The sequence below is a fragment of the Balaenoptera musculus genome, chromosome X (assembly GCF_009873245.2).
Source record: "Balaenoptera musculus isolate JJ_BM4_2016_0621 chromosome X, mBalMus1.pri.v3, whole genome shotgun sequence".
Taxonomy (NCBI): Eukaryota; Metazoa; Chordata; class Mammalia; order Artiodactyla; family Balaenopteridae; genus Balaenoptera; species Balaenoptera musculus.
This window is the reverse complement of record NC_045806.1, coordinates 128,483,215-128,510,783: the sequence shown is the minus strand read 5'-3', so window position 1 is coordinate 128,510,783 and position 27,569 is coordinate 128,483,215. Positions and strand designations below refer to the sequence as shown.

At 36.1% G+C, this 27,569-nt stretch overlaps 1 protein-coding gene across 3 annotated transcripts in view; it reads left to right on the top strand.

Moving 5' to 3' along the window:
- The window catches only part of TMLHE (trimethyllysine hydroxylase, epsilon), a 65,122-nt gene extending 41,092 nt beyond the window's left edge, over positions 1-24,030 (top strand). The window contains exons 6-7 of one of the 3 annotated variants that reach the window (XM_036840707.1): positions 20,184-20,349; positions 21,010-24,030. In XM_036840707.1, the coding sequence (XP_036696602.1) occupies positions 20,184-20,349; positions 21,010-21,141 (298 nt within the window). In that variant the 3' untranslated portion in view covers positions 21,142-24,030. The remainder of the gene's footprint in view (positions 1-20,183; positions 20,350-21,009) is intronic. The other 2 variants (XM_036840705.1, XM_036840706.1) reach the window with 2 other exon arrangements.
- Positions 24,031-27,569: the final 3,539 nt, after the last annotated feature.

Here is a 27,569-nt window from a genome sequence, read left to right as displayed (position 1 = left end):
CAAACTAATTTTTTACATGTTGTGAGGTAAAGGTAGAAGTTCCTGTTTTATACACGTGGATACTCAGGTGTTATAGCACCACTTGTTGAAAAGACCTTCCTTTCCCCCATTGGATTACCTTTGCAACTCTGTCAAAAATCAAATGGCCATATAAATGTGAGTTTGTTTCTGGACCCTCTGTTTGGTTCCATTATCTATTTGTGGATCTTTATGACAGCTCCACACAGTCTTGGCTATTGCAGGTTTATAGTAATTCTTGAAGTCAGGTAATATGTTTGTCAACTTTGTTATTTTTCAAGATTATTTTGGATATTCTAGGTCAGGGGTCTACACACTTTTCTGTAAAGGGCCAAATAGTAAATATTTTAGGCCTTGTAGGCCGCATGGTCTCTATTGCAACTACTCAATACTGTGTGGAAGCACAACAGCAGCCATAGACAATACGTAAATGAATGGGTGTAGCTGTGTTCCAATAAAACATTATTTACAAAAACAGGCAGGAGGCTGGGTTTGGCCCACAGACCATAGTTTGCCAGCCTTAGTTCTAGGTTCTTTATATTTTCATATAAATTTTAAAATCAGCTTTTCAATGTTTAGGAAAAAGCCTGTTAGGATTATGATTGAGATTGCTTTGAATCTGTAGATCATTTTGGTGAGAACTGACAAACTAACAGCTTTGAGTCTACCAATCCATGAACCTGATCTTTCTATATATTCGGTCTTATTTAATTTCTCTCATCAGTGTTTTATATTATTGAAGATAGAGATCTTGTATATCTTTTGTTTATTTTATTTCTAAGTATTTTTATATTTTGATGGTATTATAAAATAAAATTTTAATAATTTCCAATTGTTTGCTGCCATTATATAAAAACAATTTATTTCTCTTTAAATTAGCATTTTATTCTATAGCTCTGCTAAAGTCATTCATTAGTCCTGAGAAGTTTTTATTTTTTAGGTTTCTTGGAATTTTCTATAGAGACAATCATGTTGTAGGGACAGTTTTATTCTTTCCTTTCCAATCTGTATGCTTATTTATTTGTTTTTCTTATCTTATTGCATTGGTTAGCACTCCACTATTATGTTAAATAAGAGTGGCAAGAACAGACATCTTTAGGATGAAAGTGTTCACTATTTTGCCATGTATGACATTAGCTGTAAGGGTTTAGTGATGTCTTTTATCAGATTAAGGAATTTCCCTTCCAAGTTTGCTGAGAGTTTTTTTTTTAACCATAAATGGGTATTACATTTTGATAAATGTTTTATCTTCATTTATCAATTGAAATAATCATACGATTTTTCTTCTTTATTCTGTTAATATGGCAAATTACATTAATTTATTTTCAAATGTTAAACCAACCTTGTACTCCTAGGATAAACTGTACTTGATCATAATTTATTACTATACACACACACACACACACACACACATATATATGTATGTGTGTGTGTGTGCATGTGTATGGACCCAGTCAAGAGATAGATACTACATGGTAGGTTAAACAGGGAAAGTTCAATATAAAGAATTAGGGACTAGGATAAAAGAGTGACTACGAGATATGAGGAAATTAATGTATATAATATTCTTTCAGAGCAGCGACAGTGTCATTGCATTTTAAACACAATGCTTTGCCATCTAATTTGATAACAAAATAATCCATACTCCTCTGTGCCTTAAACACATGACACTTAAGTCCACTTTTCTCTTTTGTTGTTCCAACATTATGGGTATGCACTGGTAATAAAAAAATTTTTTAATATTATGGAATGACAGTATGTAACATTCAAAATGCTGGTAGTAATAACTGTATCACCACAATTTGTAATGTGCTGAGCAGTGGTGCAAAATGATGAGAGCACCACATATGTCTCTGTTGCTACTACTCAACTCTGCCATTGTAGTATGGAAGCCACCATAGACATATAAGTGAATACATGTGGCCATGTTCCAATAAAACTCTGTTTCTGGACACTGAAAGTTGAAATTCGTATAATTTTCATGCATCACAAAATTTTTAAAAAAGATATGAGGAAATTCATTATAGTACCCTAGGGCTGAGGCAGAGTATCCAAGGAAGAATAAACATGGAAGAGGTTCAGACCCGGAAGAAAGAGTGGTTCAGCCACCTGATATCAGAGAAGGTTGCTGATTTAGCCAGGCAGGAGCTGGTCTAGAGTTGCTGAGCAAACAATAGGCCACCCTTCCAGAGTACAGGCAGGCAGGGGAGCAGGCAATCAGCAACTGGTGGTGTGAGTGTGCAACGGAAGCCTAGGTGCCAGTGAAAGCATGCGATCTAGGTGCTCTTAAGTCTTCCTGCTTTCACTGGCACTCAGACTTACTTTCAGTGTGTGATCCCACAGAACACAGCAGGCCTCCTGCAGGTCGTTCAGGGGCTCTGGTTTACTATGTTGAGAGGGCTGTGGAAAGGTTGTCACCAGGATGAGGCTGCAAGGTGGCACAGGGACCGTGTCCTGGGCCCTGAGGGCTGGTGCCACCTGATGCCCTCACACCCACACAGCAGAGACCTGGCTAGGGCCAGAAATAGCAAGAGAAAGTCTTTCTCCTGCAGTGTCCCTCCAAAGCCAGCTACTGAGAAAGTTTAATGTTGTACTCGCTATAAAGGAAAAATGCTAAAAGGAATTCTTAAATCAAGAACATGTATTGTATGTAAGGATGCATTCAGAACTGAGAAGCAATAAATTGGTAGCTGATACATATACATAGCTGCTTTCAGCTTAATAATATCATGTTGAGAAGTTTTGCATCTAGGTTCAAGAGGGATATTGGTCGACAGTTTTCTTGTTTTGTAATGACCTTGTAAAACTCTGGTTTACCAAAGAGTTTGTGTGGTATTAGTGCTATTTCCACCTTAAATGTTTGTTAGAATTTACTAGGGAAACTGTCTGGGAATGGAGTTTATTTTATGAGAAAGTTTTGGATATTAAATTCAATTTTTTATGTATATTTAGAGCTAGTAAGATTTTTGTTTCCTCTACTGGTTCTTTCAAGAAATCTGTACATTTTATCTAAGTTGTCAATTTTATCTAAGTTGTCAATTTTTTTTTTATCTAAGTTGTCAGTTTTCCATTTTTTTATCTAAGTTGTCATAAAGTCATTCATAATATTCTCTTATTCTTTTCGTATAATGTCTATCGTCTCTGTAATGATGATTCTTGGTATCAGTAATTTTAGCTCTCTTTTTTTCTTGTTTAGTCTAGCTAAACGTTTACCAATTTTGTTTGTCCTTTCCAGGAGCCACCGTATTGCTTTGTTAATTCTCCCTATCATTTGTTTCTATTTTATTGATTTATGATATCTTCATTATTCCTTTATTTTTACATACTTTTGGTTTAATTTATTCTCATTTTTCTAGTCCCCCAAGGTAGAACCTTAGATCACTGATATTATACATTTAGTCTTTTTTAATATAATCATTAAAAACTATGTTTGTACCTCTAAGCCTTTTTACCTGCATCCTACAGATACTGATGTTTTATTTTCATGATAATTAAGTACAAAATATTTTCTGATTTTGCTTATGTGTTCTTTCTTTAACCATGTTATTTTGTATTCTGTGTCCTCTCTGATTTTTTTGACTAATTATTCCGTCAGCCACTGAGAAAACAACATTAAAATATCCAAATAATATGGTGATTTTGTCTATTTCTCCCTTTAATTCCATCAGTTCTTGCTTCATGTTTTTTGAGTATCTGTTATTAAGCACATACTCATTTATGATTTTTATGTCTTTCTGATGAAACAACCTTTTGTCATAAAATGTCCCTCTTTAACTTTGTTTTGAAGTCTATTTTATCTGAAATTAATATAGCCACTCCAACCTTCTTATACTTACACTTTGCATGCTATTTAATTTTCTATCTTCTTTTTCTAACTTATCTATGTTTTTGTATTTAAATAAATGGCATATACGTACTTCAGTCTTGCTTTTTTATCCAGTCTGACAATCTCTTTTAATTGGGATATTAAGTGCATTAACATTTTTTAAACCTTTAAAACATTTAAAAAGTTATTTGTATACCATAAAATTAATATGTTTTAAGTATATAATTCAGTGATTGTTATTGTATTTACAAAGTCATGTAACCATCATCACAATCCAGTTTTTGACATTTCTGTCAACCCAAAATGTTCCCTCCTGCCCTTTAAGCAGTGACTCCCCCATTCCCTCACCCCCACCCCATCCCATCACAGCCCCTGGCAATCACTTATCAACTTTCTGTCTGTATGGATTTGCCTATTCTGGACATGTTCTGTAAATGGAATCATACAATACATAGTCTTTTGTGTTAGCTCTCTTTCACTCACTTAGCATAATGATTTCAAAGTTCATCCATGCTGTAATATGTATCTGTTTAATTGCTGAATAGTATTCCTTTACATATATCACATTTTGTTTATATATTCAACAGTAATGAACATTTGGATTATTTCTAGTTTGGGGCTATTCCAGATAATGTTGCTATGAACATTTGCATACAAGTCTTTATGTAGACATGTTTTTTTCATTTCTCTTGGGTAGATTTCTAAGAATGCAATTGCTGGTTCATATGGTAACTCTGCATTTATCCCTTTGAGGAACTGCTAAACTGTTTTCCACACTGGATGTACCAGTTAACATCCCTGCCAGTAATGTATGAGGCCTTCAGTTTCTCTACATCCTCACCAGCATTTGTTATTATCTATCTTTGATTATAGCCGTCCTAGTGGGTGTGAAGTAGTATCTCACTGTGGTTTTGATTTGCATTTCCCTGATGATTAACGATGTTGAACATCTTTTCATTTGTTCTTTCGTTTTACTTCTTGGCCATTTGTACATCTTCTTTAGTCAAATCTTCTGTCGATTTTTAAATTGTATCATTTGTCTTTTTTTTTTCTTCGAGTTTCATTGAAATGTAATTGACATACAGTGCTGTATAAGTTTAAGGTGTGCAACATAATGATTTGACTTACATACATCATGAAATGATTATCACAGTAAGTTTAGTGAACATCCATCAGCTCATATAGACACAACATCAAAGAAATAAAAAAATATTTTTTTCCTTGTGATGAGAACTCAGGATTTACTCTCTTAACAATTTTAATGTATAACATACAACAGTGTTAATTATGTTTATCATGTTGTACATTACATCCCTAGTAATTTTTTATCTTACAGTTGGAAGTTTATACCTTTTGATCATCTTCATCCAATTCCCCCTCCCCCCTCCACCCTCTGCCTCTGGTAACCACAAATCTGATCTCTTTTTCTGAGAGTTTGTTTGTTTGTTTGTTTTTGAAGTATAATTGACCTACAACACTATGTTAGTTCCTGGTGCACAACATAGTGATTCGATATTTCTATACATTTCATACCGATCACCATGATAAGTCTACTTACCATCTGTCACCATACAAAGTTATTACATAATTATTCATTATACTCCCCACACTGTACATTTCATACCCATGACTCATTTGTTTTGTAACTGGAAGTTTGTACTTCTTAATGCCCCTCAGCTATTTCTCTCATCCCCCTTCCCCTCTCCCATCTGGCAACCACCTGTTTGTTCTCTGTATCTTTGACTCTGTTTCTCTTTTGTTTTGCTTGTTCATTTGTTTTATTTTTAAATTCCACATATAAGTGCTATCATATGGTATTTGTCTTTCTCTGTCTGACTTATTTCACTTAGGACAATGCCCTCTAGGTCCATCCATGTTGTCACAAATGGCAAGATTTTCATTCTTTTTTATGGCTGAGGAATATTCCAGTGTGTGTGTGTGTGTGTGTGTGTGTGTGTGTGTGTGTCACATCTTCTTTATCCACTCACCTATTGATGGGGCCTAAGTTGCTTTCATATCATGGCTACTGTAAACAATGCTGCAGTGAACATAGGGGTGCACATATCTTTTCAATTTAGTGTTTTTGTTTTCTTCATATACATACCCAGGAGTAGAATTGCTGGATCATATGGTAGTTCAATTTTTAATTTTTTGAGGAAATTTTCTACTGTTTTCCATAGTGACTGCACCAATTTACATTCCCACCAACAGTGCACGAGGGTTCCCTTTTTTCCACATTCTCTCCAACACTTGTTATCTGTTATCTTTTTGATAATAGCCATTCTGATAAGTGTGAAGTGATCTCTGTGTTTCTATACACTAACAATGAACAATCAAAAAGAGAAATTAAGAAAGCAATCCCATTTATAATTGCATCATAAAGAATAAAATACCTAACAATAAATCTAATCAAGGAGGTAAAAGACATGTACCCAGAAAACTACAAGACACTGATGAAAGAAATTGAAGATAATACAAATTGATGGAAAGATATACCATGCTCATGGCTTAGAAGAATTAATATTGTTAAAATGTCCATACTACCCAAGGCAATCTAAAGATTCAATGCAATCCCCATCAAAATACCAATGACATTTTTCACAGAACTAGAACTATAATTATACAGTTTGTATGGAAACACAAAAGACCCTGAACAGCCAAAACAATTTTGAGAAAGAACAACAAAGCTGGAGGTGTCACGCTCCTTGATTTTAAACTGTACTACAAAGCTACAATAATCAAAACAGTATGGTACTGTCATGAAAACAGACAAATAGACCCATGGAACATAATAGAGAGCCCAGAAATAAACCCATGCACTTATGGTCAATTAATCTATGACAAAAGATGCAGAATATACAATGGGGAAAAGACAGCCTTTTCAATAAATGATGTTGGGAAAACTGGACAGCTACATGCAAAATAATCAAACTGGACTACTCTTTCACACCATATATAAAAATAAATTCAAAATGGAGTAAAGACTTAAATATAAGACCTGAAACCACAAAACTTCTAGGAGAAAACATAGGGAGTATGCTCTTTGACATTGGTCTTAGCAATTTTTTTCAATGTATCTCCTCAAGGAAGGGAAACAAAAGCAAAAATAAACAAATTGGACTACATCAAACTACAAAGCTTTTGCATAGCAAAGGAAGCTGTCAATAAAATGAAAAGGCAGCCTACTGAACAGGAGAAGGTATTTGCAAATGATACATCTGTTAAGAGTTAATATCCAAAATATATAAATAGCTCATACGACTTAACATCAAAAAACAACTCAATTTAAAAATGAGCAGAGTACCTGAGTAGACATTTTTCCAAAGAAGATGGAAAAGCAGGCACAGGAAATGCTGTTCAACATCACTAATCATCAGGGAAATGCAAATCATTTGAATTCTTGTTGGTAAGTTTTATGAGTTCTTTAAATATTCTGGATACAAGTTCCTTATTGGATATGTCATTTACAATCATTTTTCTCCCAGCATGTGGCTTGTCTTTTTACTCCCCTGTGTTCTTTTGTTGTGCTAGAGTTTTAAATTTTGATGATATCCAAATTATCTATTTTTTTGTTGCTTGTGTTTTTCTGTCTTGTATCTAAGAAGGCTTTGCCTAAACTAACGTCATGAAGATTTACTCCTGTGATCTATTCAAAGAGTTTTATAGTTTTAGCTCTTACATTTAGCTCTCTGATCCATTTTTAAGTTAATTTTTGTTTATGGTGTGAATTAAGGGTCCAACGTTGTTCTTTTCCTTTTGGGTGTTCAGTTGTCCCAACACTGTTGTTGAAGAGATTATATCCTTTCCCCTATTGAATGGTCTTTGCACCCTTATTGATAATCAACCAAATATATTATATATATTATTTTTAATCTTTTGTTTTCTTTTTGCCTGATCGTTTTTTTTTTCTGTTCCTCCTTACCTACCTTCTTATGGATTATTTTAATACATGTTTTGAATTATACTTTAATTTATGCACCATGTAAACATTTTTTCTGGGAGCTTTCAAGATTTTATGTTTGATTTGTAGCAATTTGTCTGTGATATTCCTAGGTGTGGTGCTCTTTATTTTCTTCCAAATGGGAATTCTCTGAGCATCTTGAATCTATAAATTTATGTCTTTCACCAAATTTTGGTCATTATTTCTTCAAAAATTTTTTCTGCCCCCTTTTCTCTCTTCTTTTCTGGAACTCCAGTTACACACATGTCAGACCTTTTGATATTGTCCCACAGGTCCCTGACGTTTTGTTCATTTTCTTTTCAAAAATTTTTAAAATCTTTTCTTCAGATAGATCAAATGCAATTAGCCAGTTTTCAAATTCACAGACTCTTATCTGTCAGCATCATTCTGTTGTTAAGTCCATGTAGTAAATGTTTTAATTCAGATGTTGTATTATTCGGTTCTAAAATTTACATGTGGTTCTTTTTTATAGTTTCTTTTTTTTTTTGCGGAGAGTTTCTATCCCTTCATTACAAGCATATTTTTCTTTACCTCATTGCATGTAGTGATAATAGCTGCTTTAAAAATGTTGTCTGATAATTCCAACATCTGAGATATATAAGGGCTGACGTTTTTTGATTGTCTTTTTCCTTTGATAATAGTTCACATTTTCCTGGTCCTTGTTACATTGAATAATATTGAATTGAATTCTGAAGAATGTGAATATTATGTTAATCGGACTCTAGATTATATTTCTCTAAAGAATGTTGATTTGGGTTTTTTTTTTAGTAGGCAATCAATTTAATTGTGCTCAGATTTCAAACTCCATTCTTTGATAGTTCAAACTTCAGTTATTTTAGCTCTAGATGTAATGCTGGGAGTTTCTCTTGCACATGTGAAATTCAGGGGTAATCCACATATTGGGGTAGAGCTTATAAAGTTTTGTGCTCCTCTTCTCTGATTCTCTTCTTTCCAGGTTTTCCTCTTCACCTTCTGGTGGCAGTGGATTCCCCAAACTCTGTCGTTTGGTTCTTCAGGACAGAAAGACTGAGAGATTTCTTTTGGGGTTTTAACTGCCCTGTATGGTGAAGGCTGTAGCATACCCTCAGGCTAGATGCCATGAAAATGGGAAACTCACCCAGTACAGTTTCTTTCTTTCCTCCCCTCCAATATCTGCCTCTACAGTACCTTTGGATAGTTGGTTTTTGTATTTTGTCCAGAGTTTTAAATTGTCACCTATGAGAGGAACAGGTTGATGTAATAGGAGTTTACTTAGCCATTATCAGAAGCAGAACACAGTGCTCAATATTTTTTAATAAAATAAAAATATAGCATGCTTAGGCATTCCCTGGCAGTTCAGTGGTTAGGACTCCATGCTTTCACTGCCACGGCCTGGGTTCAATCCCTTGTTGGGGAACTAAGATCCTGCAAGCTGCGTGGCATGGCTATATATATATGGCATGCTCTGTATATAAGTAAGCTTTTTCTATAAATGAGACATTATAATAGGTGCAATACCTATTCACATTTTAAACCTTATTAAAACATTTTAGAGCAAGGGGTATTAAAATGCAAATATTTTGGTACAACTACTTACCTATCCTTCAGCCGTTATTATTCAAAGCTTAGTCTAACCCTGTCCTCCAAGTCTGAGTATAACTTACTGTGAAGACTTTCATGGTTTCTAGGGCTCATTTTTGTGGCTTGATATAGTTAACTAGTGTTTATTTTAGCTAACATTATTGACCACCTATGTGTCAAGCACGGTGTTAGTTCATAATATATAATACTTCATATAATCCTGATAACCATATAAGGAAGTTATTATTATTCTCCGTTTTCTGATGGGGAAATTGAGGCTCAAGGTGATCAAATGTTTCTCTAAGGTCACACATCTGAACTGGGATTGTAACAGTGATCTGTCAGAGTACAGTGCCCATCAAATGCATCTTCCATTCAATCACTGAGCTCTCTGTACTTGGAAAATCTTTAATTTTCTGTCAACTAATAAGAGGAATAGTTTCATTAGGACTCCCTAGATATTCTTGTCAGATAAGTATCTGCTTTATTTGCTTTCCTCTACTTCCAGGGCTTTCTTGCATCATATCAAAGCAGAAAAAAAAAAACAAACAGAAAAATTATGCAATAATATAATGACATCACTTTGTGCAAAAGTCATCTTATTCTAAATATTAAAAAATTGCAAATCCATTTTACTAATCTGTAATAAACTTTTCCTGCTGCTTCTTGCTATCAGCCTTAGAAAACAACATCATCTAATATAATATAAATAGTGAATACTAGATCTCATGTGACCTTGGATAAATCTTATCTTTATGTTCCTTATCTATAAAGTAAGATAATAATTAATAGCTGTGCTACTTACCTCACAGGGTTATCAGATAGAGGGTCAATGAGATTGTGTATATGAAAACACTTATAAACTTCAAATCTCTATTTGAAGTCAAGAGATCACAATTATGATGTGTAAAAAGTTGACCTTATGAACCAGCATACACAGGAATTAGATCATTGTTCTGCTCTCTGGTACAAACAATGAGTTAAAGTATTATGGAGACCTGATTTCAAAACCACTCTGCTATTTATAAACTCTGTGGCAGGTTTAACCTAAGTTTCAGTTGCTGCACATGTGAAAGGAGGCTAATACCACCTTCCCTTCTGGGGTGATGAAAGGATTAAATGAAATAATATTTGACCAAGTGCCTAACACAGCACTGAGGGCTTCTGGAAGTGACAGTGAGTGTCAAGACCCTGGTGAAAACTATGCTTCCTCACCCATTTTTCCCTATGCGCATGGCTCCTTGAAGCCTGGGATGAAGGACTATTATATGCATTCTTTCATTTGATTTTCACAATAGCTCTATGAGGTCAGCTAAGCAGATGTTGTTATGCTCATTTTTATATGTGAGAAAACTAAGAGTATTGGCTCTGATTGTGCCATGTACTATCTAACACTAATGAATACTGTATGATGTCCAAAAAAGGTACCATTAAATGTTTTTTTCTCTTTTAAAAGAATAGCTTTGGCAGTATCTATTAAAGCTGAGTATATACATACCCTATAACCCAGTAATTCCATTCTTAAATTTATATCAAACATAGATGAATATATATATATTCACCAAAAGACAAGTAATAGAATGTTCATATCAGCACTATTTGTTTTCTTTTTCCAGTTTTATTGAACTATAATTGACATATAGCATTGGTATTAGATTAAGGTATACAACATAATGTGTTGATTGATATATGTACATGTTGTGAAATGATTACCACAATAGTTAACATCTATTACCACTTAGTTACAGTTTTTTTTATTTCTTGTGATGAGAACTTTTAAGATCTACTCTATTAGCAACTTTCAAATATACAATGCAGTATTATTAACTAATTAGTCACCATAGTGTACATTAGGCCTTATCTTTTAACTGGGAGTTTGTACCTTTTGAGCACCTTCACCCATTTCACCCACCTCACAACCCCACCTCTGGCAACCACCAATCTGTTCTCAGTTTCTATGAGTTCAGTTTTTTTATTCCACATATAAGTGGAATCATACAGTATTTGTCTTTCTCTGTCTGACTTATTTCACTTAGCATAATACCCTCAAGGTCCATCCATGTTGTCACAAATGGCAATATTTCATGCTTTTTATGGCTGAGTAATATTCCAGTGTGTGTGTGTGTGTGTGTGTGTGTGTGTGTGTGTGTGTGTGTATTACCACATCTTCTTTATCCATTCATCTGTCATGGTTACGTAGGTTATTTCCATGTCTTGGCTATCGGAAATAATGCTACAGTTAACATGGGGGTGCAGATATCTCTTTTTTTTTTTTTTTTTTAATAAGAGACTCTTTTTAATTTATTTATTTATTTATGGCTGTGTTTGGGTCTTCGTTTCTATGCGAGGGCTTTCTCCAGCTGTGGCAAGCGGGGGCCACTCCTCATCGCAGTGCGCAGGCCTCTCACTATCGCGGCCCCTCTTGTTGCGGAGCACAGGCTCCAGACGCGCAGGCTCAGCAGTTGTGGCTCACGGGCCCAGTTGCTCCGCGGCATGTGGGATCCTCCCAGACCAGGGCCCGAACCCATGTCCCCTGCACCGGCAGGCAGACTCTCAACCACTGCGCCACCAGGGAAGCCCCAGATATCTCTTTGAGATAGTGATTTCACTTCCTTCAGATATGTGACCAAAAGTGGAATTTCTGGATCACATGGTAGTTCTATTCTTCAGTTTTTGAGGGACCTCCATACTGTTTTCGATAGTAGCTACACCAATTTACATTCCCCCCAACAGTGTACAAGGGTTTCCTTTCTTCCACATCCTCACCAACAATTGTTATCTCTTGTCTTTTTGATAATAGCCATTCTGATAGGTGTGAGGATATATCTCATTGTGGTTATGATTTGCATTTCTCTGATGATTACTGATGTTGAGCACATTTTCATGTACCTGTTGTCCGTTTATATGTCTTTGGAAAAAATGTCTATTCAAGTCCTCCTCCCACTTTTTAATTCAAGTCCTCTTCCCACTTTTTAAGGGTTGTTTTTTTTTTGCCATTGAGTTGTATGAGTTCTATATATATTTTGCATATTAACCCCTTATCAGATATATGATTTAAAAATATTTTCTCCTATTCTGTAAGTGGCCTTTTCATTTTGTTGATGATTTCCTTTGCTGTGGGGAAGCTTTTTAGTTTGAGGTAGTCTATTTCTTTATTTTTTATTTTGTCACCTTTGCTTTATTTGTCAAAACAAAAAATCGTCACCAAAACCAATGTGAAGGAGCATACACCCTATATTTTCTCCTAGGAGTTTTATGGTGTCAGGTCTTACATTCAAGTCTTTAATCCATTCTGAATTGATATTTATGTATGGCATAAGATAGGAGACCAGTGCAGTTGTTTTGCATGTGGCTGTCCAGTTTTCTCAACGCCATTTATTGAAGAAACTTCTTTCCCCATTGAGGATTCTTGCTTCCCTTGTCAAATATTAGTTGACCATATATATGCATGGGCTTATTTCTGGACTCTCAATTCTGTTCCATTGGTCTATGTGTGTGGTTTTATGTGAGTACCATACTGTTTTGATATGATTGCTTTGTAATATAGTTTGAAATCAGAAAGTTTGATGCCTCCAGCTTTGTTCCTCTTTCTCAAGATGTTTTTGCTATTCTGGGTCTTTTGTAGTTCCACACAAATTTTAAAATTGCTTTTTCTATTTTTCTGGAAAATGCCATTGGAATCCTGATAGGGATTACATTGGATCTGTAGATTGCTTGGGTATTATGAACATGTTAACAATATTATTCCATAAGCATGGAATATCTTTCCATTTATTTGTGTCATCTTCAATTTCTTTCATCAATGTCTTATAGGTTTCAGTGTACAGATCTTTCACCTCCTTGGTTAGATTTATTCCTAGGTATTTTATTCTTTTTGATACAATTGTAAATGGGATTGTTATCTTAATTTCCCTTTCTGATAGTTTGTTGTTAGGGCATAGAAATGAAACTGATTTCTGCATGTTGATTTTATATTTTGCAGTTTAATTTGTTTATTAATTCTAACAGTTTTTTGGTGTAGTCTTTAGGGTTTCTATATATAATATCACATAGTCTGCAAATATAGACAGCTTTACTTCTTCCTTTTCAATTTGCATTCCTTTTATTTCTTTTTCTTGTCTGATTTCTGTGCCTAGGACTTCCAGTACTATGTTAAATGAAAGTGGTGAGAGTGGGCATCCTTGTCTTGTTCCCGATCTTAGAGGAAATGCTTTCAGCTTTTCAGAGTTGAGTATGATGTTGGCTGTAGGTTTGTCATATATGGCCTTTATTATGTCTAGGTATGTTCCCTCTATACTCACTTTGTTAAGAGTTATTATCATGAATGGATGTTGGATTTTGTCAAATGCTTTTTCTGCATTTATTGAGATGATCATGATTTTTAGCCTTCATTTTGTTAATATGGTATATCATATTAATTTATAGATGTTGAACCATTCTTGCATCCCTGGAATGAATCCCACTTGATCATGGTGTATGATCCTTTTAATGGACTGTTGAATTTGCTTTGCTAATATATTTTGAAGATACTTGCTTCTATATTCATCCATGATATTGGCCTATAGTTTTCTTTTCTTGTAGTGTCCTTATCAGTTTTGGTATCAGGGTAATGATGGCCTCATTAAATGAGTTTGGAAGTGTTCCTCCTCTTCAAATTTTTGGAAGATTTTGAGAAGGACTGGTATTAATTTTTCTGTAAATATTTGGTGGAATTCACCAGGGAAGCCATCAGGTCATAGACTTTTCTTTGTTGGGAGGTTTTTGATTACTGATTTAATCTCCTTACTAGTAATTGGTCTGTTCAGATTTTCTAGTTCTTCATGATTCAGTCTTGGTTGGTTGTATGTTTCTAGGAATTTTTATCCATTTCTTCTAGGTTGCCCAAGTTGTTGATGTATAATTATTCATAGTAGTCTCTTATTGTCATTTGTATTTCTGTGCTATCAGTTGTAATAGCTCCCCTTTCATTTATAATTTTATTTGAGTCCTCTCTTTTCTTGGTAAATCTAGTTATAGGTCTTGTCTATTTTGTTTATCTTCTTAAAAAAAAAGCTTTTAGTTTCATTGATCTTTTCTGTTGTCTTATTCATCTCTATCTCATTTATTTCTGCTCTCATCTTTGTTATTTTCTTCCTTCTACTAACTTTGGGCTTTATTCCATGAGATGTAACGTTACATTGTTTATTTGAGATCTTTCTTATTTCTTAATGTAGGTGTTTATTGCCATGAACTTCCCTCTTAGAGCTGCTTTTGCTGCATCCCATAAGTTTTGGTGTGTTATATTTCCATTTTCATTTGTCTTAAGATATTTTTTATTTCTCTTTTGATTTCTTCTTTGACCCATTGGTTGTTCAGTAACATGTTGTTTAATCTTCACATATTTGTGAACTTTCCAGTTTTCTCCTTGTAATTGATTTCTAGATTCATACCATTGTAATTGGGAAAAGTAGTTTGATATAATTTCTATCCTCTTAAATTTGTTGAGACCTGTTTTGTGGCCTAGCATGTGATCTGTCATGGAGGATATTCCATGTGCACTGGGAAAAAATGTGTATTATGCTGCTTTTGGATGGAATGTTCTATATACATATATATATATATATATATATATATATATATATATATATATTAAGTCCATTTGGTCTAATGTATCATTTAAGGCCACTGTTTCCTTATTGATTTTCTGTCTGGATGATCTGTCCATTGAAGTAAGTATGGTGATGATAAACTTCCCTACTGTTATTGTGTTATTGTCAATTTCTCCCTTTATGTCTGTTAATGTTTGCTTTATGTATTTAGGTGCTATTAAATTCAGTGCATAAATATTTATAAATCTTATATCCTCTTTTTGGATTGACCTCATTATCATTAAATTATAATCTTCTTTGTGTCTAATTACAGTCTTTGGCTTAAAGTCTATTTTTTCTGATATAAGTTTAGCTACCTTTGCTTTCTTTTGGTTTCCGTTTGCATGGAACATCTTTTTCCATCCCTTTACTTTCAGTCTGTGTATGTCTTTGAAGCTGAAGTGAGTCTCTTGTAGTCAGCATATAGATGGGTCTTATTTTTCAATCCATTCCAGCCACTCTATGTCTTTTGATTGGAAAATTTAGTCCATTTCATTTAAAATAATTAGTGATAGGGACTTCTCTGGTGGTCCACTGGTAAAGAATCCACCTTCCAATGCAGGGGACACCAGTTCGATCCCTGGTCAGGGAACTAAGATCCCACATGCCATGGGGCAAGTAAACGCCCACATGCCACAACTACAGAGTTCACGCACTCTGGAGCCCATGCGCCACAACTAGAGAGAGAAAACCCACATGCCACAACTAGAGAGAAGCCCGCACACTACAGCAAAAGATCCCGTGTGCCACAACAAAGATCCTGCATGCTGCAACTAAGACCCAACACAGCCAAAAATAAAATAAATAAATAAATAAATAAATAAATATAAATAATAAAAAATAAAATAATTAGTCATAGATACTGTCTTATTATTGCCATTTTGTTATTTGTTTTCTGGCTATTTTGTAATTCCTTTGTTCCTTTCTTCTTCTCTTTGTCTCTTCCTCTGTGGTTTGATGATTTTCTGTAGGTGTTATGCTTAGATTTCTTTTCCCTTGTCTCATGTATCTATTATAGGTTTTCCTTTGTGGTTACCATGAGGTTTATCTAAAACATCTTATATTTATAACAGTCTATTTTAAGCTGACACTTAAGTTCAAACACATACTAAAGCTCTGTATTTTTACTTTCTCCCCTGTGTTTTATGTCTTTGACATCACAGTTTACATCTTTTTACCTTGTGTAACCATTAACAAGTTATTGTAGTTATAGTCATTTTTACTACTTTTGTCTTTTAACCTTCATACTGAATTTATAAGTGATTACCCACCACCATTACAACATTAGAGTATTCTGAATTTAATTATGCATTTACCTTTACCAGTGAGATTTATACTTTCATATGTTTTGTTGTTCCTAATTAACACCTTTTCTTTTCAGCTTATATTGTAGAAGTCCCTTTAACATTTTTTGTAAGGCCAGTCTAGTAGTGATGAACTCCTTTAACTTTTGCATGTCTGGAAAACTCTTTATCTCTCCTTCAATTCTGGATGACAGTTTTGCTGGGTAGAGTATTCTTGATTGGAGGATTTTTTTTTTCAGCACTTTGAATATGTCATGTCACTCCCTTCTGGCCTGAAAAGTTTCTGCTGAAAAATCTGCTGATAGTTTTATGGGGGTTCCCTTGTATGTAACAAGTTGTTTTTCTCTTACTTCTTTTAAGATTCTCTCCTTGTCTTTAACTTTTGGCATTTTAATTATATTGTGTCTCAGTGCGGGTCTCTGGATTTATCTTCTTGGGAATCCCTGGGATTCCTAGACTTGGATGTCTGTTTCTTTCTCTAGATTAGGGAAGATTTCAGCCATTATTATTTTTTTAAAAAAATAAGCTTTCTGACCCTTTCTCTCTTCTCATTCTGGGACCCCTGTAATGCAAATATTGGTCTGCTTGACTGAGTCCCATAATTCCCTAAAGCTATCTTCACTCTTTTTCATTCTTTTTTTTTTCTCCTCTGATTGGATAATTCCAATTCCCTATCTGGGAGTTCACTGTTCCTTTCTTCCACTTTATCTATTCTGCTATTGAATCCATTTATTGACCTTTTCAGTTCAGTTACTATATTTTTCAACTCTGTGCTTTCTTTTTTGTTGTTGTTGTTGAGAAAGTCACAGTTTAATAGGCAGCATATTTGTAATACTACATACAGTATGTCTGTTTTGTAAACATTGACATCCTACACTAAATGAAATATGTAAGTGTATCAAATTTTGTTATTAAAATCAGAATCTGTTAAAGGTCACTTAACACTCAGCTATTAACTGTGAACCCAAATGGCCCAGGGTTCAACTCTGTGCTTTCTGTTTGGTACATTTTTAAAAAATATTTTCTGTCTTTTTGTTTAAATTCTCACTTTGTCATGCATTGTTCTCTTAACCTGGTGTGAATCTTTTGACCATTATTTTGAACTCTTTATCAGGTAAACCATTTAATCTCAGTTTCATTAAGGTCTGTTTCTGGAGTTTTATCTGTTCTTTTGTTTATAACATATTCCTCTGTTTCTTCATTTTCCTTGATTCTCTGTGGTTTTTCACACTTCTCTCAGTTTTGACAGAGTGGTCTCATGTAGGAGATGAACCTTATTGTTCAGCCCAGCTCTACCTCTTGATTGTCTCTCAAACCTTTGTGATTGTCTAAGGTGCCTTCTTTGTTCTTAGTGGCTCCCAGTAGTCGAGGGTATGTCAAGACCTGTCAGTGTCCCAAAGGGAAGGATCTCAGTCAGCACCAGATGCAGGCTGATTGGAAGCCTCAGACAGCAGTTTTTAAAGTATACAAGTAGACCTCTTTCAGGGAAAGACTGGGAGCTGAGGGCTTCTGCTTGGCCTCTTTGCACTAAGCCATGAAGAGATAGCCAGTTAAGAAGTGTTTCTTTGTTTGCTACAGTCCTGTGGATTCTGTAACTCAAACCCCACTGACTACCAGAGCCATGTGATCAAGGGGGGTGTCCCCTGTGCAGCAGTCACAAAAACCAGGTTACCAAACATGTATACAAGCTCATTCCAGGGAGACACTGGTGACCTGGAGTGGGCCAGAGGAAGAATGTGAAGATGGTGCCCACTGGCCTTTCCCATCCCAGGGAGGGTCACAGTCTGTTCATAGATGTGTGCTAAATTAGAAATCTGACCCTCAGGCAGCAGCTTTTAAGGTATGCAAATAGACCTCTTTTAGGGAAAGTTTGAGATATGAGTGTTTATGTCTGCTGTCTCTGTGGTAGGCCTGGGGGGGATAGACACAATAAGTCCTCACAAACCTATTAAGAAGTGTTTCTTTGTTTGGTATAGTCCTTTGGGTCTCATGATTGCAAGCCCCATTGTCTTTCAAAGCTGTGTGTTTTGGGGGCCCATCCCTCAGGTGGAAGTCTTAAAAGTTGGGACACTAGATGTTGGGTTCAAACCCTTCAGTCCTCAAGGAGAAGCTGGGAGTTGTGAGTTTCTACATGATTATATGTTTATATGTCACTGAATCAGGGGTAGGGTCATGGCAAGATTGTCTCAGCCTTTCTTATACATTCTCATTCACCCAATGTGTAGGAGTCACTCAGTTAGTTTCTAGATTTCTTCATAGGGAATTGTTCCCTGTGTAACTGTAGATTTGCTGTGTCCATGGGAGGAGGTGAGTTCAGGAGCCTCCTAGATTTCCATCATGGACCAGAACCTCCAGCACTATTTGTAATAGTTACAAACCAGAAATGACTCAAATGTCCATCAACAGAATGGATGAATAAATTGTGGTGGTATAGTCCCACAATAAAATTCTATTCAACATGAAGAATGAATGAACTATTGCCATATAGCACAATGATGATAAATCTCCTAACTATAATGTTAAATGAAAGAAGCCAGGCACAAAAGAGTACATACTGTAGTATTCCATTTATATAAAGTTTTATAAATAAGCAAAACTAATCTTTGCTGAAAGAAGTCATGATGGTAGTTATCCTTGGGTGAGGGGAGAGACAATATGGGAAAGGGGGACAGGGAATGTTCTGGGGTTCAGGTAATTATCTATGCATTGACCTGGGTGCTAGTGAAATGGATGTGTTCACATCATGAAAATTCATCAAGCTTATGATTTGTGTACTTTTCTGTATATGTAGTATACTTCAGTAAAAAAATTAATTTGCCTTAGGTAAAAAAGAAATCCAATATCTTAGCAAAGCTTTTTCAGTGGCTTCCCACAGTACTTAGAATAAAATCCAAAGTCCTTACCATAGCCTACAGAGCTATACATGATCTGGCCCATGGCTGCCCTCCTCCACTTCACTTCTTACCATTATTCCCCTTGGTTACTCAGCTTCAGCCACATGGCCTTCTCACTTGTCTGCAAACATAAAACTACTTTCCACCCTAAGACTTTGTACTTGCTGTTCTCTGCCTGGAACGTGCTTCTCTCAGCTTGTCATATTGCTGGTTTCTTATCATACAAGTACCAGCTCAAATGTCACTTCTTTAAAAAAAAAAAAAAGTCCTTCTCTCAACAATCCTTCTGAAATAGACTTCCCAATATTTTCTTTTATCATTTAACACTATTTTTTTCTACATAACATCTGTAACTAGTTATGTATTTGTTACTTGTTCATCATCTATCTTTCTCAATAGAATGTAAAATCCCCAAAGGCTGGGATCATGTCTGCTGTGTTCACCATTATATCTTTAATGCCTGACACACCACCTAGCACATAGCAAGTGCTCATGTAAATGTTAGGGTTGAATGAATGAATCAATGAAGATTCCTGGGTAAACTCTCTACTAGGCTGTAGCTAGGATTTCTCCCACGAAGGAAAACACCTGAAAAGTTGTAAGTCATCCTATTAAAAAGAAAGCCTTGTTAGTACAAACTCTTGCCAACCTAAGCTTGGTGAGGAGAAAGCTCAGATCTTTCCCCAATGTTTCTATGAAATTTGGCCAAGGGAATGTTCTTTAGATAAAACATAATATTCTAAGATGGTAGAAACCAGCTAAAACTTTCTTCTATCCCCTATCCTCAGATTTTCCAAAAGAAAACAAAATATGGTCAACAGGCAGTGGAGCTCTTCTCTAAAATCCTATAGTCATGAGAGAACATTATTATTGTTACCTCATCATGGGACAAGTAATAAGTATAGGGAAAGCTTATATAAAATTGCTTAATAAGCAACAGATGTCTTTAACATGTGTTTGAGGAGATCTTTCTTTCTCACAATTTCACCTTAGGTACAACAACTATGACCGGGCTGTCATCAATACCGTACCTTATGATGTTGTCCATCGTTGGTATACAGCACACCGGACTCTAACAATAGAGTTGAGGAAACCTGAGAATGAGTTTTGGGTCAAACTAAAGCCTGGCAGGGTGGGTGCCAAACTCAAAAGATGTCAAGTAAGCTTGTTATACTGAAGCAGTGAAGAATGAGTACCTATTGAATATGTGAGTCAAAATGTCTCAAAGGAAAAAGAGAAAAGAGTCCTGGGTGTTGGCCCTGGTCCTACCACTCACTCACTAAATGACCTAGAAGCAGGCTCTCCCCAGTGACTCAGTGACTCTATTTGTATGATGAGGGGGTTGAACTAGATAGTCCCTAAGGGCTAAGGGTCCTTCTGGCTTTATGATTCCTTTTTTTTTTTTTGCTCTTGATATTTCCTCTGGATAAAGAATATCTCTAGCTTAGCATAAGACATAATGAAATAGTTTAACTCTTTGAGAACATATATAATAACAATTAAAGAGAAAGAAAAAAAAGAAACCAATGATCTGGTTTGCTTTGTTTTGATAAGAGAATAATTACTCAAGAAATACAAGCTCCTCAAAGTTCAGGGCCTGTAACCTGCTGTTACCTTTGTTACTTCCATTTAGCCTACTACAGAGCTATGTACATCCTAGTTTCCAAATGTTTGTTTAATCTCAAAAGAAAAACACTTCATTGAATGTAACCAGAGAACAACCTAAAGCTTTTATTTTAAATGATCTCTTCTGATTTAGGGTTCCTTTGGTCTGCCCTTGTTCTGAGTGTTTTTTTCTCTCTTTTTTTCCCATTCACAGGTCCTATTTATAGACAACTGGCGCGTCCTACATGGCAGGGAATCCTTCACTGGCTACCGCCAACTCTGTGGCTGCTATTTAACAAGGGATGATGTATTAAACACTGCTCGTCTCTTGGGTCTTCAGGCTTAAAATTGACAGCATTGGTATTATGAACACACCTGACAACCTGGCTACCAGAGTTCATATCAGCAGAATAATATTGTGTCAATACCGACTTCAAATTGTCTCCTTACCTCATCACACAAAACAAAAACCTCCTCTTTCTCTAATAGGGAAAACCTTGGAGAGAGGCTTCTGAGATAGCCAATGTCAGCCATCTAGTGTGGTAGCTTTCTTCCCCAAGTTATAACATGGACTCATTTGGTTTTTGGACCTTTTGATGTAATTGTGGTCAATCTGCTTCAGAAATATAATCACCACATTGATAGAGAAACAATAATAGTCACTAGGTAAAAATTTGTTTCCACAGAATCTGTTAAAAAGAAATGCATTCTAGGAATAACAAAGTCTTAATAGAGCAGAGATTTGCAACATTTTTGGTCTTAAGACACCTAATCACTCTTAAAAGTTATTGAGGACCCCAAAGAATGCTTGGATGTGGGTCGTATCTATTGCTACTAATTGTATTAGATATTAAAACTTAGAAATGTTTAAAATTTAAGAACAAAAAAGCACACATCCATCAGCTATCAGAGAGATGACATCATCACATGTCATGTATCCTCTGGAAAAGTCTTCTGTACATTCATCAGATAATTCGAGTGAAAAAGGCAATATCATCTTAATGTTGTTATTAAAAATTGTTTTTAATACACAAACCCACTAAATGGATCTCATGGACTGCTCCAGGTGTCTTTAGACCACACTTTGAGAACCAGTGTGCTAGAGGATACCTTGGGACAGTCCTTTACATAGGCCTATGGATTAAAGAGTTTAACTGGAACCCTAAATTTTTCTCTATGGTCTCCTAGAACTACAGATATTGTAGGAATTGCTTCATATCACAAGCTCAGTGATAAGGTAGGAACTGAATACAGAGTGTTTTATCTTGTGAGAAGAGTTATCTCTATCTAAGTCATCTCTTGAGGAGTAAAACTGAGAAGTCACAATAGCTCCTGTGAAACAAACCCATCAGTTTGGTAATTCTGTGAGGGATAATTGCAGAAAGTTTTTAGACGTTTCTGAGGTTCCATATAGTAATTCACACACATATGCACACGCTTGTGTGCATACACACAAAACACAACAAAGGGTACAGAGGGGTAGTCTCTAAGATTGTTCAGGGAATTCATCACAATCGATAATGTGCCTCCAAAGAACTGGAGATTACTATCCAAAATTGCTTTTTGGCTTTTGATGGAATTTAGGATACAATCTGTTTTCCTCCATTTCTGCTAATCTTTTTTTTTCCCTATCTTAAAATATTATACATGTTAATTGCCAAGATTTGACTGGGTTAAGTATAATACCCTGTTTCTTTTATTTTTTTAATGGCTTTCCTTTATATGTGGAGAGAGAGAGAGGGAAAGAGAGACAGAAATAGACAGACACAGAGAGATAGGTGTGAGGTTTATTTTCCCTTGGCTTTCATTGAAAGCGAAGCTGTACAATAACCACATTGACTGCTATAAAATGATGAAAGACAGTCCAGGCTAGGATGTGCACAAGAGGAAAAAAGCATTATTAGTGAGGCTAGGAGTCACAAGTCAAAGAAAAGTTAGTATTCTGACAGAGAATAGAGCGTAATCTGATGCTTTCAGGAAGTTCCTAGTTCACATTTAATAGTTTATACATTATTTTATTGACCCATCCAGTGCTCCAAAATATGTTCTCAAATATTTCTGCATTTTAATTGTACTATATAGGAATCTTTAGGGGTCTTCCATGAAATGTGTTTTCCTCTTAGGTCAAAGGATTGATAATTAAGTTCACGTCTTAAAGAGTATACCCTTTAGCAATTAGAATAGAAGTAACAACATTTTAACATACCGCCTTTTCTCTGTACTATTATGTACTCTTAAAATATGTTACCATTCATTAGTCTTCATCAGGATATTTACCTTTTTTGAAGTTTTGCCTAAATTAGCCTTGAAAATTACACTATAACTGAGGTCATCATTGCTTTATGACAAGGAAAGAACATATTCATGGCCCTGGGGTGATAAGGACACAGATCAATCTTCTCCCTTACTGAAGGACTCCCTTTACCTTCTGTCTTCCCTGGGACCTTGATTCATTAATTATTTCATCCTCATGTTCCTAAATTTTCAATCAGTACTTTTCTACAGTGTACTCTCCTCAGAGGAAGAAAGAGGAAAAGGAATTATTTGAGTGTTGATCATGGTCATTGACAACTTTCTACGTGAGAGATTTCTTTTTCACATCTCTTTCTGGTGTCCCTGAAAATGTAAGCATGGGTGTGTGTCAACCAAGCTCACTGTAGAGTCACTTTTACCTTTTGCTATAGTGGGATGGGATCAGTAGAGAGTCAAGAGCACAGCACCTAATATGGTGTCATAGCACCTAACATAATCATTTCATAATACGGATTTGTTGTAATGAGAATAAATTAATGAATTATTTTCAAACAAACTCACCAGAAAATATCACATTCTCTGTGTGTCTTTTTATGTTTGGCAGTTAACTGGCGTTGAATTTTGTTCATCTTCATCTAGAGAGACCAAGCATTCAAGTGTGTGCAAACTGAGAGGGGTTTCCTGGGCTGCAGAACTTATAGTTTTAAAACTGGGAAAGTCCCACGCAAATCATGACTGTTGATCCTACCTTCTTGCTGCTAGCTGCATTTTGCTTTTCAGTTTTCTCTTCTTCAGTTTAAAATGAAGGCCTTGGACTAAGTAGCATCTAAAGGCTGTGCCATTTTGTAATTTTGTTTGGCCTCTCATCGCTTAAGTTTTCTTATATGGGTACAGTAAGGAAAATACCTACCTTACAGGGTTTTGTGACAAATTTCTGATTATTAACTAAGATGTCTGCGGCACATAATAATGACCAATAATAATAGCTAACTCTTACATAGTGCTTGCTATGTGCCAGACACAGTTCTAAGTGCTTTTAATCCCCACAGCAACCGTATCCCCATTTTAGAAATAAACAAATACAGGCAATGAGAGATTAAGTGGCTTACCCAAGATCACATAGCTAAATAAGTGTCAGAGTTTGGATTAGAACCTTCACAGTCTGGCCACAGAGACAATGCTTTAAAGTAATTTGCTATATTGCTCAATAAATGTTAATTCCTACCCCCCTTTCCCATACTTACACAGTCTAGCTGACCAATCATAGATAATAATCATCTCCACTTTCACAGTCTTTCCCAAAAAATCTTAAAAGAACCATGAGAATATCTACATTTGTTTTGCAAATAGTCTGCAAACATCCACAAACACCCCCCCAACTTTCTAAAAACTGTTCTTCACTTTCTCTAATTTTACCTCTTTCAAAGGTGGAACCTTGATGATAGAAGGAAATCAATCAACCTATTCAGCATATTTCCTTCTTACCACAATCTTGCAAAATACCAGTCAGTTGTTAAGATCAAAAGCACCTTACAGGACCTATTCACATCACTGCCCCAGGAAGCTCTTGGGCATATTGGAGATCCACTCACAGAGCCAGCTGATGTCTTGGCTCAGCTCCTAGTTGTGAGGTCAGCCTGTGTCCGTGTCCTCACCTCTTCAAGATTGCAGCTCACCAGAGCCAAAGATGCTGGGAGATTTGGTAGTAGCTCTTTTTTTCCTGATTTACATTCAGGGGTTGGTGGGTTTGTGGGTAATTCCATCCTGGCTCTTGGCTTTAAGCAGTGAGCTTCCATCTTGCTCATAGCAGGAGCTTAACTTTTAGACACCATTGTTTGCTTCCAGTGCAGCAAAAGCCTGCTGCTTCAGCACAGAGACAATTATCCTTTTTGTGTGTATGTTGACCATTCCTTTTTTATTTTACCTTTTTATATTTTGCCATCATTGCTGTGTGTTTGGAGCACAAGGCGAGCCACAGCATGAACTCACTGTAACATCTTGAATGGAAATCTTTTCCATATTGATATTCTTCTTCCCTGATTCCGTAAATTGAGTTTTCAAAATATGACTACACACTTTCTTGGTGGATCACACTCATCGCTATCATGTCTGTTTTTGTGCCAGACTATGAAACAGTGTAAAGTCTTAGCTTGATTAACAGAATCCAAGCTTCCTTTCTCGAAAACACTAATCAAACATCTCTTACAATTGTGATACATTGTCTTAAGCCATGTAGGTGTGTATTATATTGATTAATAGTGGTGTTCTAACTTACTTTCTATGTGGGTGGATAAGCATGGTAATTTATCATGTGCACAAGTGAAGATCACAAGGGTCAATGCTATGCAAACCTGTGAAGTCAGTGAAGGCTTTTCTCTATTAGCCCCATCATTACCTATGGTCTACCCTTTGCCCCATTGATGGTGGTTAACTCCCTCCAATTCAGGTACTCAGTGTCCTCTCACCTTCTGCTTTCTAGCTCCCTCTCTCATACCTTGACTGAGGCAGCATAGTGTTGTAGGAAGAGCATGGACTTGAACCAACCTTGGCTTGAATTCCACCTCTGTCTCTTACTAGCCTGGCGAATTTTGGGAAGCCACTTTCTCTCCTTGAGCCTCTGTTTCTTAACCTGCAAAGTGGGGTAAAAAATGACATCTATCTGATAAACCTGTGGTAAAGAATGAAATGAGGTCATCATATGTATAAAGTGTCTACCATAGTGAGCAGCACATAATAAACACTCAGTACTTAGTAGTTTATCATTGTCACCAATATCATTTGAACAAATAGCAGAGACCAGGGTTAGCCTGTGTGTTTGATAGAAATCAGCATTCTACTTAGAGAGAAAGAGCAAAGTTATGTGAGTCAGAGCTGGAAAAGTATTTGGAATGCTAAGGGTCAGAGAGAGTAGACAGGTCGTGAATTGCAGAAGTACTGACAAGGCGTCTGAACATCAAGCATGGCCTTTATGGATAGGAAGTTGGTTTGGGGTAGGTGGTCTGAGGGCTGAGAGCTGAAAGAGCAGAAAGGTCAGAGAAGAGATCAGAGAGCCTGATGAGAAAAGCTGAGTCTGGAGTGTCTTAGGGAGAGTGGCTTGATAACAAAGATGTGTAGGGTGAATGAGGCAGGCAGGGAGACATCCATGCCTGCAATGATACTTCCACATCTAACTTCACCTTCCAAAACCCCACTGAAACTACTATAAAGCAATATTTGAAAAGATTAGAGGAGCAGGAAAAGAGACAACTAAGAAGTCCACAAACTAGGAATTCTAAGCCCTTAGTGGGAAAAGCCAGAAAACAACCTGATTTACTAACCCCCCTTCACTCCTCACAAGAATCTTCAAGGGTTGCAACAGGTAACTCTGGAAGGGGAGGTGGAGGGGGAATAGGTACCAAACTAATGAGGGTTTTTGAAAAGTAAGAAGTAGATTCTTTTCAAAATCCCTTTCTGTAGTTGATGCCTGCCTGCGCTGAGTGTCTGGCCCTGCCCTGCCCTGACAGAAGTCTGAAGTGTTATTCTCTGGAGAGGGTAAAGCAGAGACAATCTGGATTGGGAGTTCCCAAACATAGCCAACAGTTGGAGTCTCATATTGAAAACAGAGGGCTTAAGTGGAGGTATGCACCCTGAAAGCTATAAACCCCCAGTCTTCTCCAACTCTGACCCTAAAATTCTGGCAGCTGGAGGGGTATTCTGTGGGCCATCTGACCAACGAAAGAGAAAAATATCTAAGGATATTGATACTGAAGTGTCCCCAAAAAGGGCCCAGCTGGATTACTCTACAGTGAAGCACATAGTTTGACATTGTGAGGAAGATGAGGAAGAGGAGACCCATCCATTTGAGGATATTTATTTTCAGAAAGGGAGAGTGGACCGGAGCATGTTTCTTACTGAAAGGAAAGGAGCTAGTCAAAGAGGGAGAGATTAGAGGATTCTGGAAAAAGATATGAAAGGAATCCAAATCGGAAAAGAAGAAGTAAAAGTGTCACTGTTGGCAGATAACATGATACTATACATAGAGAATCCTAAAGATGCCACCAGAAAACTACTAGAACTAATCAATGAATTTGGTAAAGTAGCAGGATACAAAATCAATGTACACAGTCTTCAAAATCCAAAGAGACACACCAATTATTGTGCCTCTTTCTTAATCATAAGTAGTGTGAGGTGCAGCAACTTGCTCTCACTTAAGAAGTAATATCCTGACTTTCCATAGAACTTCCACAGAGTTTAATCTCCCTCCTTATGGCAGACATTATATATATATATATATCACAACTCACAACAAAGAACAAGGGATCTGGCATTGCCCTGAGGGATGGACAGTAAAATTAATACTCCTTGTAAATGCAAACTTATTCTGATTTTGTTTATCGTGGGGAACCGGAGAAAAGAAACTTTGTGGGTTGTCGATTTGCTCCAGAGCTCACAACACATCTGAAATCTCAGCTGCAATTGATATTGCCACCGAATTAAATCTGTGATGATCTGCTGTCATTTTCCACGACCCATCCGTCTTTT